At 49.5% G+C, this 15,973-nt stretch overlaps 1 protein-coding gene across 1 annotated transcript; it reads right to left on the bottom strand.

Annotated features, from left to right (window-relative positions):
• Positions 1-9,098: 9,098 nt before the first annotated feature.
• LOC307182363 (myeloid-associated differentiation marker-like) lies at positions 9,099-10,657 on the bottom strand (the record flags this gene model as incomplete). The annotated part of the gene is made up of 3 exons (XM_079913602.1): positions 9,099-9,820; positions 9,909-10,010; positions 10,480-10,657. 3 exons carry the CDS (start codon positions 10,655-10,657, stop codon positions 9,099-9,101), a joined length of 1,002 nt encoding a protein of 333 aa, XP_079769728.1.
• Positions 10,658-15,973: the final 5,316 nt, after the last annotated feature.

The raw sequence follows: 15,973 nt of genomic DNA, 5'->3' as shown, positions 1-15,973 counted from the left end.
TGATGTGACATTTAAGAAGATACTGAATGAAGTGAGTATGATGACAGTTCCCTTATTTGTGCTTCCAGAGCTGATCTCTACTGAGATCCAGAGTCATATCCAACTGCCTCCTGATCTCTCAGGACACCTCACACTCACCATGTCCAATCCCATCTCTTGAATCGCCCTGCCTCCGACAACACACACTGATCCTTCCTCATCTTTCCGTCTCGGTCAGTAGCACCACTTTCACAGATGCTCTTCACAGCATACTTGTGAATCCACCCACTCTTCTTCCTCTCTAGAGCCGCCACCTGGTCCAGATCCATCCATCCCCTCACTTGCACTCCTGCCATAAGCTTCTAGCTGATTCCTCTATTTCCATCCTTTCCCACAATGTCTGCTTTGGAATGAACTCAATCTAAGATAGCTTGGACAGCTTCTCTTAGGATGAAACACAAACTCCAAAACATCACCGCCAAAGCCCTGCCAGCTCTGAGCCCTTTCTAACTCTACAGCCTAATCACTTCCCTCCCTCCAGCCACTGAGAGCTCTTCCAATTCCTCTTTGTCATCTCAGGGCCTTTCCCCTTACATGCCTAACCTGCCTCCCATCCCTGAACTGAGACCAGAGAACAGCCTGGCACATGGTAGTACTCTGCTCAGTCAATGCCACTCTAGACCTCAGATTCCTCATGCAGAAAATGGAGATAATAGCATCAATGTTCAGACATGAAGGTTCTTGATTTCACGCTGCAGAAAACATCTCTGGTAACTTATGCAGAGAACAACTGTATGAGAAGGATGCTGAGTAGCTTGAAAAATTACTAGGGAGGGACCAGGCTCAGAACAGGCTCAGAACAGGAAGGAAAGGTGTTGGGCAGCCAGGGCACAGCCAAGGGCAGCTGATTCAGGCACCGTGGCCATTGGAAGCACACACTGGATGCTACTGCGGGCCCCAGCAGAAGGAATTCTGATCTGACCTGGTGTCTGTCTATCACTTGCTCCTTAGGTGTGTGTCCAGGTCCCGCTTGTGTGGCAGGTCAAATATTTACCTGGCCTTTTAAGTTTCTTATTGAGGGTTAGGCCCAGTCTCTCACCAAGACTCACATGGTGGGGACATCTTCAAATATAGTGGGAAGTTCAGGTTCTCAATGGTTCCGCTCAATGGAGGTGTCCATCACATAAGGCCATGGAGTGTTAGGGGGAGTAAATGGTATATAACATGACCCAGTGACTCTCAAATATTTCCCCTAAAGGCAGAAGGGATGGAATGTATCCAGGTCAGGCAGTCCAGCCTGGATCTTGAGACTATAAGCTCGTGTAATGTTCATTAAGCAAACACCTCAATGTGCCAGGCCCTCTTCTCAGCACTGGGAATATATCAGTGAACAAAGAAGAAGATACCTCTGCTTGGTGGATCTGTATTCTAGTGTTTCTTTTTGAAGCCTCACGTTTCACTTGAAAGTGAATGTAGAGTTTTGCATTTTATTTTGTAACACGGACATAATAATGTACCCATAACATATCAGGGTTTGTTTCAATACGATAGTAATGGCTTCCTACTAATGGACTACTGGCTGTGCTGCCCATTTGCCTGAAGATACAGAAAACTGTGTCTTTATGTGTCTATATCTGAGCACGTTCTGGGTGACACCAAGAGCAAAACTTCAAACGAGTGTATGGGAGGGGAGAAGAGAAAGTTGGGGTGCCAGGGCCCTGTGGGAGGGAGGCAGAGAGTGAGAGAGATGATGGAAGGACCTGGGGCCCTGCCAGCCTCTGCCAGGTTCCAGGAACAGAATATTCTGGAAGCACCTCCTTCTGTCTGCTGCAGCAGAAAGAACCACGGGCTTTCTTTTAAGGGATTCGAACAAGGAATAATCCTAGACTAGCAACAATGTGTTCCTGGGGGCAGTGGTCTGGGCTGATGGGCAGCTGGCCCCAGATCAGCACGGACTTGGAACACTGTGGTCACCATGTGACCTGAGAGATGGCATGTTGCTGGCAGCAGTGGGCAGTCGGGAGCCCGAGGGGCAGGCGTCCTGCAGCTGGGACAAGGGGAGTGACTTCCCTTGGCAGTAGTGCTAAAAGGGTGTCATTGGTTCTAAGATTTGTTAGGGACAATGTAGGGAGGGAAGGAGGCCCAGACGGACACTCTCATGCCATGAGCAGCCTGGTTGCCCAGATGGGTGGTTTTGGAGAACTTTGTTTCCTGAGGAAGATCATTCTTCTTCCAGGCAAAGCACTGGAGGGATTTATGGGAAACAGATGCTGGTTGGAGTGGAGGTGAGGGGATGGGCTTGATCTGAGCATCTGCCACCCCCCCATCTCACCACCCCTGGTCAGAAGTAGACCCAGAAAAGACCAACTAGGACAAACCCTCACCAGCCCAGCCTGGCTCCAGAAGAGACCTCAGATTACAGCTCGCACATTTTGTCAGCTAAGAAAGTCTCCATGAGGGCTTGGGCTGCAGCTGGGCTGTCGTTGACACAACAATTATAAGAGGTCACACGTGTCGTGCTCACTGCAGGTCAAGCACCACTCTGGATTCATTTGTTCTTCCCAGCAGCCCTGTGAACTATGTACTCACTGTCCCCATTTTCACAGGCACGGAGAGGTTAGCTGGCCCCAAATCACACATATAGTAAGTGATCGAGCTGGGATTTGAACCCAGGCATGTGGCTTCAGGATCTTAAACCCTGCTTGGTATTAACTTTGTACCTTATACCCAAGAAGAAGAGAGCAGCCAATATTGTTTCAGCACCAGCTATCTTACCATGTGATTTAATAGCTAATTTCATTTCATCTTCAGGGATATTATTATTGTCATTCACATTTTATAGATGATGAAACTGAGACTCAGAGACTACATTGTGTAGTTTGCTCATGGTCACAGAGCAACACCTGACAGAGCCTGGATTTGAATACAAGTTTGTCTCACTACAAATCTCAGCACATGATAAAACCTCAGTAAATGCTGAGCCCTTTCCCTCTTCTCTTGGGTCTAGGAGTCATCTCCTGGCTCCTGTGTGTCCTGGTCTGGCTGCAGTGCCCCACCCAGAGGTCCTGCAGCAGCGCTCCCATCTCAGCCAGAACACTTCCTGTTGGCAAGCCAGCCAGAAAACTCCAGAGAGAGTGTGGAGTCCTTAGACAGGCTGATGAAGCCTTGCCGACTCTCCTGTGACCCCCTGCATCTCTACAAGCACCTTCGGACAGAAGCCAGCCGCATAGACAGGGTGACATGGATTGGCAGTCAGCAGCTGGTCCTGAGGAGGGCAGCCAGTAGCCCAAGGCCACAGGACAGAACAGACCCTCTTCTCTCCACTCAGAGGTGGATTGAGGAAAGCCAGCTCCGTGATTTTTCCAAGAAGCTGTTCCAGAGCCAGAGAATGGGAACCTCTCCACCCCGGTTCTGTTCAGCACCTCAGACCTCAGTCTGGGGCTGGCGTCAGCTGGAGTCATCCCAGCATAGAGGAGGTTATGGCTGGCCAGCTGATGAGGGCTGCCTCTGGCCACTGCCCCTGGAGACAGAAAGCCCAGGCCAGGCAGGGTGCAAGGAAAGGGCTTGAGGCTTGGGCACAGGGGGGCTTCTCCAACAACAGTGTATGCTAAAAGGCAGTGGGAGGCCCTGGCCACTCAGCATATGGGCTTGGTGGCCACAGAACCCCCTACCCAGACCCCTGGGCCCAAGTCACCTCCCATCCCCCTGCCTTTGGAGATAGGCATGTGCGGGCATCTCTTAGCTCCTCCCCCAGCCTGTCCATCAAGGTTGCAGGGAATGTGGAGACCAACTGGCCAACTCTCCTTCCCCTGACCCTTCTTCTCCTAGTGGTATATTTTTCAAACTTAAATTTAATTTTCTTATAATGGTAATATATTTACGTGGCTCAAAATTAAAATGTCCTAAAAAGCCACACATTGAGAAACCTGGCCTCTGCCTGGGGCTCCAACCATTCTCCCCTCAGCTCCCCTCCCCACCCAGGACCAGGTAACTCCTCCACTGCACTCATGGGAGTCCTTCCCGTGCTCCTGATGCAAATCAAGCATATACAGGTATATTTATTTTTATTTCTCCCCCTTTTATTACTTAAAAATAGCATACTAGGCATCGTTTTGTATCTTACTGTTTTGAGTAAATATATCCTGGAGATATTTCCTTATCAATATTTGGAGAGCATCCTCATTTTTTCCAGCTGTATAGTACTCCCTCTTCTGTCTGTACCTTGGTTTATGAACCAGCATCATAAAGATGAGCAGTGGTTGTGTCCAATCTTATTTTGAAATGAGATCTTGGATGGAGTTTGATTCACGCCAGGCTGCTCGGGGTAGAGAAGGTGCTGGGTGAGGCCAACACCCTTGCTACCCCACTGCCTCACCAGAACCCTAGCGCTCCAGACCACAATTTTTGACCAATCTGCTCACCTTATGAGTAGGAAACTGAGGCTCAGAGCAGGGACTAGACTCATGTGGTCACGAGTTACCCTGGGGAAGAATTGAACTAGAAACCAGATCTCTTGGGCTCCGCTCTCCAGACTACTCACGGTTCATCCCCTGGGGGACCAGACCAGGGCAGTGGCGCCACCTGACTGGAGTCAGAGCAGATGTGACTGCGGACCCAGCTGTGAACGAACTCCAGATCTGCCTCTCTCTCGCTCTGGCCTTCCAATTCCTCTTTCATTATTTGGAATCAGCCCCTTTGTACTCCCAGCAGGAAAGAGCTCAGGGAAGAGGCAGGGTGAGGAGGGGAACAGGGGTCTCTGGCACCCCCTCCCCCATCTTGTAGATGAGGAAACTGACTCACCCAGCAGTGAGTGACCTCCTCAGGGTGACGTGGCAGGTTTGTGGCAGAACTAGGGTGGATGGGGCATAAGCCCAGCCTGGAGGATGCTGCTGCCACACTTGTAACAAGCAGCGTGGGGCAGTGGAAAAGCAGCCGGCCTGGGAACCAGGAAACCTGTGTCCTGTCTTTGATTCTGCCAGACACAGGGTGACTCTGGACAAGTCCTGCCCTCTCCCTGGGGTCCAGCCGCACCTCCTCTATGGCAAGAGGATTGGACTAAGCAGAGGACCTTTAAGCTTTCTTTTGAATGCCAAAGTGAGTGGACTAGACCTTGTCTTGGAACTGTGACAAATGACCCTTAACCTCCACCAAAAGGGAAGGATGGAGTAGCCACCCTCATGAACCATGAGGCTTGAGTAATGGGCACCTCAAGTGAGCCCTTTCCTTGGCAATTCTTTTACTGAACCACAGAGGCATTGCTAACCTCCTGGGAAATGAGCTCCCAGGGTTGAGTTCAATTTCATTCAGGAAAATATAAGAATATGAGATTCTTGTACCCAGACTTGGTGAAGTCAATGCATACTTGCTTTTGTGGATTAAAAATTAGTCAATAGTCAACCTAAGAAAGAAATGGAAAATTTTATTCTAGCTAACCTGAGGATTGTAAATGGGGAGACAGTCTCTCAGGAAGCTCTGAGAACTGTTCTGAAGAGGTAAGGGGGGAGGCCAGTATGTATGTGACTTGGGGGAAGGGTCACATGCAACTAAGCACACAGCTTGGTAGAAGGTTACTGTTGTTTGCAAGGAGCAGATATCTTAGTTAACGGTTTTAGTGTTTTTCTAAGTATGAGAAGATGCAAGAAACTAGGTTCATAAAAATTTCTGCTGAAAATGTCTAACTATCTGAGGGCCAGTTCTGCCAGTTTTCCCAGATCACAAAGTGTCTGAATCTGATCTTTGTCCTGAATTCCTTTCAGGGTGGTTTGTAGGGCAGTGACTGCAGTGGCTAATGACTTGATTCTTCTAGAGCTGGGTCGTGGGCAACATTCCTTTTTTTTTTAATTTAATTAATTTATTTTTTATACGGCAGGTTCTTATTAGTTATCAATTTTATACATATTAGTGTGTATATGTCAATCCCAACCTCCCAATTCATTCCTCCACCACCACCCCTCCTCTGCTTTCCCCCCTTAGTGTCCATACATTTGTTCTCTACATCTGTGTCTCTATTTCTGCCTTGCAAACCAGTTCATCTGTACCATTTTTCTAGATTCCACATATATTCGGTAATATATGATATTTGTTTTTCTCTTTCTGACTTACTTCACTCTGTATGACAGTCTCTAGGTCCATCCACGTCACTACAAATGACCCAATTTCGTTCCTTTTTATGGCTGAATAATATTCCATTGTATATATGTACCACATCTTCTTTATCCATTCATCTGTCGGTGGGCATTTAGGTTGCTTCCATGACCTGGCTATTGTAAATAGTGCTGCAATGAACATTGGGGTGCATGTGTCTTTTTGAATTATGGTTTTCTCTGGGTATATGCCCAGTAGTGGGATTGGTGGGTCATATGGTAATTCTATTTTTAGTTTTTTAAGGGACCTCCATAGTGTTCTCCATAGTGGCTGTATCAATTTACATTTGGTGGGCAACATTCTTTATTACACAATCCCCTCCATTTTGGTCTTAATTTCGACCAAGGTTTGCGAGGCATTTCCTGACCATTTTGTCCCAGGAATGCTGATTCCCAGGTCAGCTGAGGATTTCACTGATAGACCAGTCAATGTGCTATTACTCATCTAGTCCTGGTAACAGTAGCCAAGTGCCTCTGGACCACGTGTCTTACTAGTCTGTCAGCTCCAGGAAATGGTTCCCTCCTGTTGCTTCTTCCCATATCTAGAATCACACTATTACAGTCATGGCTCTTATAGACTATACATCCGGTCAATTGTTTCAACTCACCTGGTCATCACTATTTTTATCGGAGACTCAGTCACATATTTGTTAATGCGAGAAAAAATAATCCTGTAAAAAAAGCAGAGTACAAATAATATAGCCTGTGACATTAATCAGGTCATAAGGAAGTAGTATTATCTTCTAAGGAGTTACATGGCTGGGTCCAGAAAAAGAAAAATTCATCTTTATGGTGGAGCAGGTATTTCTGCCCTTGGGGAGGTCTGGTTAAGGCACAATGCAGATGCACAATGCACACCAGAAGGGAGGGAGGAGGCCCAAATGGGCAGAGAAAATTTTTATGTTGACATTTTTCTTGTCTTGCCTTAAAATATGAATTTTATTTCATTGTTTCTTAAGATTTTTCTGCCGCAGTTATCCCCTCCTGGGAGCACTCCCCCTCCACCTAACCTGCCACTGGGTGAAGATCACATGCTTCACCCCAGGACTGGAGTGAGTGGCAGCAGTGAGGGTCCTTCCCCTGTCTCTCCCCCAGGCCCCTCTGGCCCTGGTGACACAAGGATGCTGGGCTCTGAGCCTCTGTGGATGCGCTTAATCGAGGAAGAAGTCTTGGTGTGACTTCCAGGTCACCAGTTACTGCAAAGGCCTGCTGGTCTCAATGCACACAGACACACGCACGTGTGCCCACACACACACAGCATGCACACAGACACACACCTTTAAACAGAGGCATCCAGGAGCTGGCAGGGCCCCTTTAAGAGCTAGGGGACAGGATATTGGACATTCGGGTGGGGCTCAACCTCTCCTTTCCTAAGGCTGGGACACTCCATAGGCTCTGGCTGAGGTGAGGGCAGGAGATGGTGGAATGGTGGCACAGAAAGGGCAGTTTGGGTGAGGAGGGAAATCAGGTGGGCTGCCTCTGAGCTCTAGGCAAATTTGAGGCAATTAGGATTTGATGATTTTGTGGGGTTTGTGTTTTTTCTTTCTTTTTCTTTAAATGGTAAAAAAAAAAAAGAACATTATGGATTTGGGATAAGGGACAAGCTTTTTTTTTCTATTACTGCAAGAAGGAGCTGATGGGAAACAGAAGTTCTGGGGAATTTTTAAAAAATTATATACATTTTATAGGTCACATTATTCATGAGTCCCAGAGAAGCAGGAAGCAGCAGCAGAAAGCAAGAGGCACAGAGAAACACATTTAAGCAGTGCAGTTTGACTGTGGCGGCAGCAAGGCCCACCCACCCCAAGCCACCTGCCCAAGAAAATTTGAAAAGAAGCTTCCCCATTACAAAAAGGATCACCCAGTAATTTTTGCCCTCCTGACCATCATTTGCCCTCCTGGTCATCATTACTTTTATCGGAGGCTCAGTCACACATTTGTTAATGCAAGAAACAATAATCTTGTAAAAAAGGCCGAGTACTAATAATAGAGCCTGTGACGTTAATCAGGTCATAAGTAAATAGTGTTATCTTCACCATTTTTCTGAAAAAAGAAAACAAAAATAAAACACCCAGGCTAATATCACCGTTAAGGTTGGCAGTGGCCATTTTTGTCTCCCCGCAGAGGCAGGACATGCTGTTTTGAACACCGAGGCAGGAGGGCCACATCGCTGCCCCTCACAAACACTGCAGAAGGTTGTCTCCAAGACCCTGTGATTTTTTGCCAGGTCCTTTTTTTGATTCCCCAGAGAGTAGCTGGGTTGGAAGGTATACCAACTACCTTTAAGGTGGCCTCTAGGCAGTGGGTTTTTGTAAGCCTGGAAAAATTCTAGAGCCAATCTCAGGTGTGGCTGAGCACCAGGTGAGGCCTTAGAATCTAGAGGCTTTAATCCTCCCGCCCACTGGAAATTACTGACATCCAGAGTTTTTTTTTTTTAACTTAAAGGGGAGGTGCACTGTACACCCCCCTCCACTGGAAGAACGGAGGCCCAGTGCCTAGCTACCCACCCCACACCCCAAACCCGCACACACACACCCCAACGAAGGCACAGCCAGGGGCACAGGCATGCTTTGGCTGTGAGGCCCCTCCGGAGGCCCAGGGTGTGAACAGCTGCACAGAGGGCTGTGTGAAGTGGAGTCAGCACCTTAGGAGGTGGGAGGGGGGCGGTGGGCAGAGGAGGAAGAAGCTCAGGGTCCCGGTGGATCAGAAGAAGGAAAAGAGGAAGAGGCGGTCAGGACACAGGAGACAAGAACACAAAAATGACCAGAAAAGGGCCAAAAAGCAGAAAATGTAGAAAATAAGAGAGTGAAAAGAGAAAGAGGCAAAACAGGATCTGGGCAACCACACAAAACAGGAAGGAGACAGAGCAGAAGGAGGGAAGGAAACAGGAAAGAGAGCGAGATGGTTGGGGAAGGATGTGAGCAGGGAGAGAGGGGACAGGAAGAGGACATCAGAACTCCGTGTAGAAACTTCCAGTTAGAAGGGGAATCTGGAGCCCCTGGGTTGATCCTTAGTCCCTACAAAAGCCTCTTGGGCCAAGTATGCCATGTCGGCTGCATAAATCAGCAGGTTGATGGCTGTCATTACGGTCACAGCCAGTCGTTGGTCCCAGATGCACACCAAGGAGGTGAGTCTGTCTCTGCAGCTCCCATTGCTGGACCGCTGGGGCTGGACACCAAACTTCTTACTGAACTTGTAGAGAGGCCAGAGGATGTAGAAGAAGATGGAGAGCACAGTCTGCCCCGACAGGAAACGTGGAAAGCGGACAGGCAACTTTGTATCTTCATTGCAGTCAGACCCCTTCACTATGAAGTTCATGGCCCCCAGGATGAAGCAGATGGAGTACATGGCCACGTACCACACCAGTGCCAGCTGGTGCTGGTACAGGTAGGGGCTGCTGATAAAGATGAAAATGACACAGGCCACATAGTTCTCCAGCCTCCTGAGCATGCCTAGCAACGTGGGCACACAGTTAGATATATCGCCAGGCCAGACCCAGACCCAGGCCACTTCAGTGGCGTAAAGCACAGCAGCCATGCAGGCGAATGTAGTGGTGGTGATGGTGTGGTTCTTGGGGGGGTCTGGAGACAAGAACTGGATGTAGGTGATGCGGAAGATGATGGAGGCTGAGAGGCAGACGACGGCAAAGTAAACGGCGTGGGAATAGAGAAGCCGTCCCAGGAGCAAGGGAGGCAGGACTGGAGCCCACAAAACCCCACCATGAAGATGATGTGGTACACAGTGAAGCAGAAGCACCGATGAACATGCACCAGTTAATTACGTCACCCTTCAGAGTGTCCTCACTGGCCACCAGCAAGAAGGGCACACAAGTGGAGAGCAGCTGCAGCAGGTGGAGGAAGAAGCCCACGATGGGCACAGAGCCCAGGTCTGAGGATGAGCACGCAGTAATGGTGATGATCAGGCAGGTTACCATCACTGCTGTTGTAACCTTGCTTGTTTTACAACCAAAGCCTTGTGAATAGTTAAACACAGCTCTGGGGTTTGATAGACTGGTTCCTGCTTTGCTTTGCCTGCTTTGCTCTGTCTTTGTTCTTCTTTCTCCAGAAATATATGACCACTGACCCCTAGAACACTGACCCTCTGATCTGGACAATGTAAGGACCAGACTCAAGTTTAAAAGCCAGCAAGGCACCTCGTGGTTAATGTAAAGGTCTCCAAAAGAGAAGAGCAGGGCACCCCCAGCACACAGCCTGCAGCCATTTCCTGCTTCCCTTCTTGTATAAATCCGGCTAAAACTTGCATGTAAGGAGTTGGTTCTTTTGCGCAGTAAACCTCCTTCTCCCCTGGCTGCCGGCTTCCTTAAGATAAAGCTACTTTTCTTCTACCCAACACTTACCTCTCAGTGTTGGCTTCTTCAGCGACAGCCAAACCTGAGCTGGGTGACAAATGTCTTGCAGCCAGGCAGGCGTCAGGTTCCCGAGGCTCCGGCCCCTCCACCTCGTCCTGGGGTGAGGAGGGGAGTGCAGCTGGGAAGGTCGGGGCGACAGCTGCTTCTGGCCAGGATCTACAGCCATGTCAGCAGTTGCCGAACTTGTTCGTTTCCGGAACTTTCTCTGTCTTTCCCCACTCCTTGCCGACAGCCTGCTTCTGCTTTCTGTTGAGAGAAGGAAACTGGCCTCTGAAGGAGCAGCCGAGTTCTTGAGCGAGTGCAGGGGTGTGCGCCCCGGAACCCCTTCCCACCCGTTTGGGCATATTCTTTGCCCTTTGGGACTTTGGGATCAGTTTGGACACCGCGGGAGTGGGTAATGGCTTGTTTATGACTGCACCAGTATCTCCCCGAGGGAGAATTTGTTTGTTTGTTTTGAAATCTGTTCTGGGGAGCCAGTGAAGTGGGGTCTCCATCCGTCCCTTCTAGAAGTCCACTAGGACGTATCTTGGCAGCCTGGCAAAACTGTAGCTACGACCTTATAACCGAGAAAAATAAAATGTTATTTTTAATTTTTTTAATTTTAATGCAGCCTGGCCCATGTATGTTTTTGATTCTGAAGAATGGTGGCCCCTGAATGGGTCTCTAAATTACTCCACTATTTTGTAGTTAGAACTGTTTTGTCAAATATCTGGTAAATGGGAGGAAATTCCATGTGCAGGCCTTCCTGTTACTCCATAATAAGGGTTCTTCCAACAAGGGCACTAATTTAATGCCCTAAAAAAAAAAGGGAAAACGGCCCTTAAAAAGGGAAACTACACTGAAAAGTCCACCCCCTTTACAGATGGGTCTTTGCAGGCAAGGGAGGAAGAAGAGGGGGTCAGCTTCTTAGGGAATTGAATCCACCCCAGCTGCTGTGGTTCCTCTCCTGATGCCTGAAGCAGGGGCTGCCCGGGGTCCCTTCCCCGCGCCCCCCTCACCCACCCCCCCCCCACCCCCCCCCCCCCCCCCCCCCCCCCCCCCCGGTCTCTGGAAGGAGGAAGAGTTCTAGTGCACAGAGCAGAGCCTCAGTGCCCTCACAGCATGAGGAGGAAATGAGGTCTGAAGTAGTCTGTCCCTTTAAGACCCCACAGGGAGATCAGTTTGGCCACAGTGTGTCCCCTACAGGGGGAGGCGGAGGGGTAGGGGGGTGGATTTCCACTAAGACAGTTCCTTGCGGGAGGTCTGAATGCACAAGGACAGCCAGTTGGCTGTTATTGGTCTTATACTCCGTTTTCCACCTTAGACCTACTAAACTGTAAAAACGCCAGTCCTCCACACTGAGATGATCCACAAAAAATGGTGGAGACGTTCATTAGTATTTTTTTCAACTCACTGCCAAACACGGGCTGTTGCACAGGCGTTGGTGACGATTATGTTGACAGCGATGAACGGCACCTTGTTCTAGACAAAGCCCAACACTTGTCTCTCAGTATTTGACTTCTTGATTGATGAGCAGCCGAGCCTGAGTTCAGTAACAGTGCCACAAGCTAAGGGGCCTCCAGAAGCTAAAAGAGGAAAGGAAGGACCTTCCCCTGGGGTGTCAGAGAGAGCAAAGCCCTGCTGACAACTTGATTTCAAAAGTCTGGCCTCCAAAGCTGTGAGAGAATAAATTTCTGTTGTTTTAAGCCACCAGACTTGTGATAATTTGTTGCAGTAGCCCTAGGAGAACAAGATTAATTTCCAGAAATGAAAAATATAATCTTTGTCATATTTTTTAAAAGTTTCCAGAAAAGCTTGCCGACCTCCTGCTCTAGAGCATATGGGCACATTGACCCAAGGGACCCCTTGTCATAATCCTGTGGTCCCCCAGTGTCTGAGACTCACAGAGTATGATTCCCTGATTAGAGAAGGGTGGTCCGTCCACAGGAGCTGGGAGGGAAGGAGATAAGTAAAGGAGATGGAGAGGACCAAGGCCCAGTGGAGAGGACCAGCTGCATCTGTTGGGGGATGGTAGAAAAGCACAATGCAGTGTGCATGACATGGTTTCATGATTATAATTGGGGGAAAAGAAATCTACAGATACGCCCTACAAACGTATGCGTATATGTACGCACACGTCTAAATATGGTTTCAGAGCACGTGAAATGTGTTGAAGGTTGCATCTGAGGTTGAGGACGTGGATGCTCCCTGGATGGGGGTGTGGACACGCCTGTGAGCAGGCAGGAAGCCTGGCCACGCTGAAGAGGGGAAACTGGGCACATGAGATATGATCAGAGTCCTGCTTTATGTCACGTATACATGAGAATAAGAAAATATAGAAAATACTAAACAGAGATGAAGAATGAAAAACATTATAACGTAAAGGGCATAGAAGCTGCTCAGCTCTAGCCACCCCCCCTTCTAAGGAGCGCAGCGCAGTGACACCAGATCTCCTGACGCTTCAAAAGGAGCTGAAAATCTGGATTTTCATGTGAAATTAAAACCTGCAGCTACCAAACACTTAGAGAAGAAATAATACCGATTTTACACCATCTCTTCCTGAAAACACTGTGAAGGAAAACCAAACACATCCCCGGACCACCTCTAGTACAAACTGGCTTGCAACCCCTGATCTGAAGCAAATCAAGCTTGCATGTGCTAATGTCCAGAGTGGGGTCAGGGCCTTCTGGGTCCTGTTTGAGGGGAACAGGCAGCTGGCATGAACTGAGTGGGCCATGTGCCAGGCCCTCTGATAAGCCCTTCACATTCTTTCAGACACTTAATTGACACAAAGTAGGTATTAAGCCAACTGCACAGATGGGGAAACTGAGACTTTGTTAAGTAACTTGCCCAGGATCATCCAGCTATGAAGTGTCTCCTCCATGCCCCACAGCCTCCCTGTAACTCTGAGTGTCCATCTCCCCTCCTCCTTCCTTCCTTTCTCCCAGCCATGACTTTCCCGTCTCACTGTCTTTCGAGTCCAGCATGCCAGGCTGTTGGGCAGGCAGGGCTCAGCCACATCTTGGATGTGCTCTGACTGGGGCACCATTTCCACGCTAACAGATTAGAATGGAGGAGGGGCTTCGGGGGAAATTCAGGCAAACCTGTTGCTTCACCCGTGGGGGAACTGAGGCCCAGAGAGGGCACATGCCTTACCCAGGGCCACACAGCTGGAACCCCCATGCCTCTCCTTCTCCAAGCCCTCCCTCTGTGGCGTTAAATGCATCCAAATCTGTCATTTAGCCTTAGGTGTAAATCGTAGGGTCAGTTTGGGAAGTAAGTTGGGAACAAACTCGGGGACAGTCAGAGTGACACCCCCAGCCTCCCTTAAATCCAGTGCCTCTTGCCCACACCCCACCCCTGGCAGTGCCAACTGGAAGGCCAGCAGGCTCCAGGGCTCCACTGGCAACTGGGGCTGAAGGAGCCTTGTGAGTCCAGGTAGGTTCTCGGGGTTTGCTCTGTGTTTCTCTTTCCAGCCTCAGCTTTTCCCAGGGTTTATTATCAGCAAAGGTGACAAGGCCCCTGATGGCAGGAAGCTGGCTGCGGGCTCAGGGTGCTGGCCCTTAAGCCCTGGGGGCGCCTCTTGGCAAAGAGTCCCTTTGAAACAGGGCAGCTGTCCCTGAGGAGGGAGTGGGCCGGGGAGGAGCTCTCAGTCCCCCACACCCTGGGACCCTTGCAGGAGGCCCTGTGTGAGGCAGGACTGCAGCCCTGCTGGCGGGACCGTCTTGGGCAGGTGACCTGGCCGATTCCCTGGTCTCCATGGTCCCTGCCATGCTCGCCACGTGTCCCCTGTCCCAACCCTGAAACCCTTTTAGGCCTCCGTCCTCCCTCTCTCAGTTCCATTCCAGGTGGCCCCTCCTCCATGGGGAAGGTTGGCTCCATGCCTGCATCCCTTCTGGGTCAGAAGACACCTACTGGGCTGCCTCGGGGCCACTCGGACCCCGGAATCCTCCCCAGCTCATCTCCACTCTGCCGCCCCCACCCCAGTCCCAAGTGCATGCTCAGGGCTGTCACCTGCCAGAGGGCCAGCAGGTGCCTCCTCTTTCAGCTCCTGCCCTTAAAAGGGGGCCTATCATCTGTCCATGCTCCATCCCCTCCCTAGGATGCCCTGAAAGGCTCCACATCAGCATCCAGACACAACATCCTTGTTCATTTCCAATCCCTCCTTCCCGCCTTGAAAGCTGCTAACCAGTCTCCCAGGCCAGAAAAATCCTCGCTCAGGCAGTACTACTCCTAGATCTTTCCAGACGCACACCTGGATGGCAGCTTTGGTACTTAACAGCCAAACATATTATTTTGTTGTTTGGTTCCCCCGTGATGCTCCTTCTTGTAGTAATGCTGGGTTGGTGTCTTCTTTCCCAAATAGGGAAGAGTCACATGTTAAGGCAAAATTTTGGGGGGAGGGGATTCAAAACAGTTCCTACTTCACATATCATCTTGTCCCCACTGCCTTGCTTTCACCCCATGGCTTACCCCTGTTCACCTCTGAAGCTGCCCTCCTCTGGGTGGGGCTGGGTCACCTCAGATGGCAGCTCCTTCTAGTGATGGCTGCAGGGAGGAAAGGCCAGGACATGTGTCTCTTCAGGTTGCTGTGGATGGAACCCATGGCTCTGAAGGTGTGTCCTGGGTCCCAGAGCCTGGAGCTTTGGTCCTGGGCTACCACCCATGTGTGCTGCTTAAATGCTGGGCTTAGAGAAAACATTCAAACCCACAGCTTTGGCATTTTTATCTGGAGTTCCCACTTTCTAGCCATGCAACCTTAGGGAAGGCACTTGATACCCCAAGAGTCAGTTTTCTTATCTGTAAAATGGGGTCAGCAGTACAATCCACAATCCGTTTTCTGAAACATTTCAGGTCAGATATGATCCAGAATTCAGAATTTTTCAGCTTCAATCATGTAACATGGTGCAACTACTCTGTAGGACATAACACCCCACCGGGGCCTGAAAGCTCCTTTTAATCAAATACGTTAGTATTTCTGCAACTGAACTTTTGAACATTCACACTAAGTGAAATAAGTACAGACCATAAATTGTCTCATGTCTGTTCAGGTCAAATTTTCTTACCAAATGAATTTTTTTAAAGTTCTTTTTCCATTTCAGAGCCTCGAAGCTTTGGCGTTATAGATAAGGACCATCCTACCCTGTGTCTCTGTAGATAATGGCACACAGCACAGAGGACCTAAAATGTTCATGGTTTGAGGCCAGACCCAACCAAGCTATGAGGTTTGGGGTAAGACAAGTCTCCTGACAAGGCCAAGGGTGATAGGTGGGGCAAACCATTCTGGAGTGGCTGTGCTGTTACCCGAGTGTCTGAGTCAGTGGTTCAAACCCCACACATCCTGAGCCTCAGCCACTCCTGAGCCGTTTCCAGGTGTCTGACTTAATCAGCTTCTGGAGCCGGATCTTTCTCTGGTGGGTTCTCAGTGAAGACCCCTGCTGTACTGGTGACGGTGACCTGAGTGACCATGTGCTTGTCCTCAGGTCTGGGCTCCATGACCGTC

This window comes from Stenella coeruleoalba (genome assembly GCF_951394435.1).
Source record: "Stenella coeruleoalba genome assembly, chromosome: 2".
In the NCBI taxonomy this organism is placed as follows: domain Eukaryota; kingdom Metazoa; phylum Chordata; class Mammalia; order Artiodactyla; family Delphinidae; genus Stenella; species Stenella coeruleoalba.
This window is presented reverse-complemented; position numbering and strand designations above follow the sequence as displayed.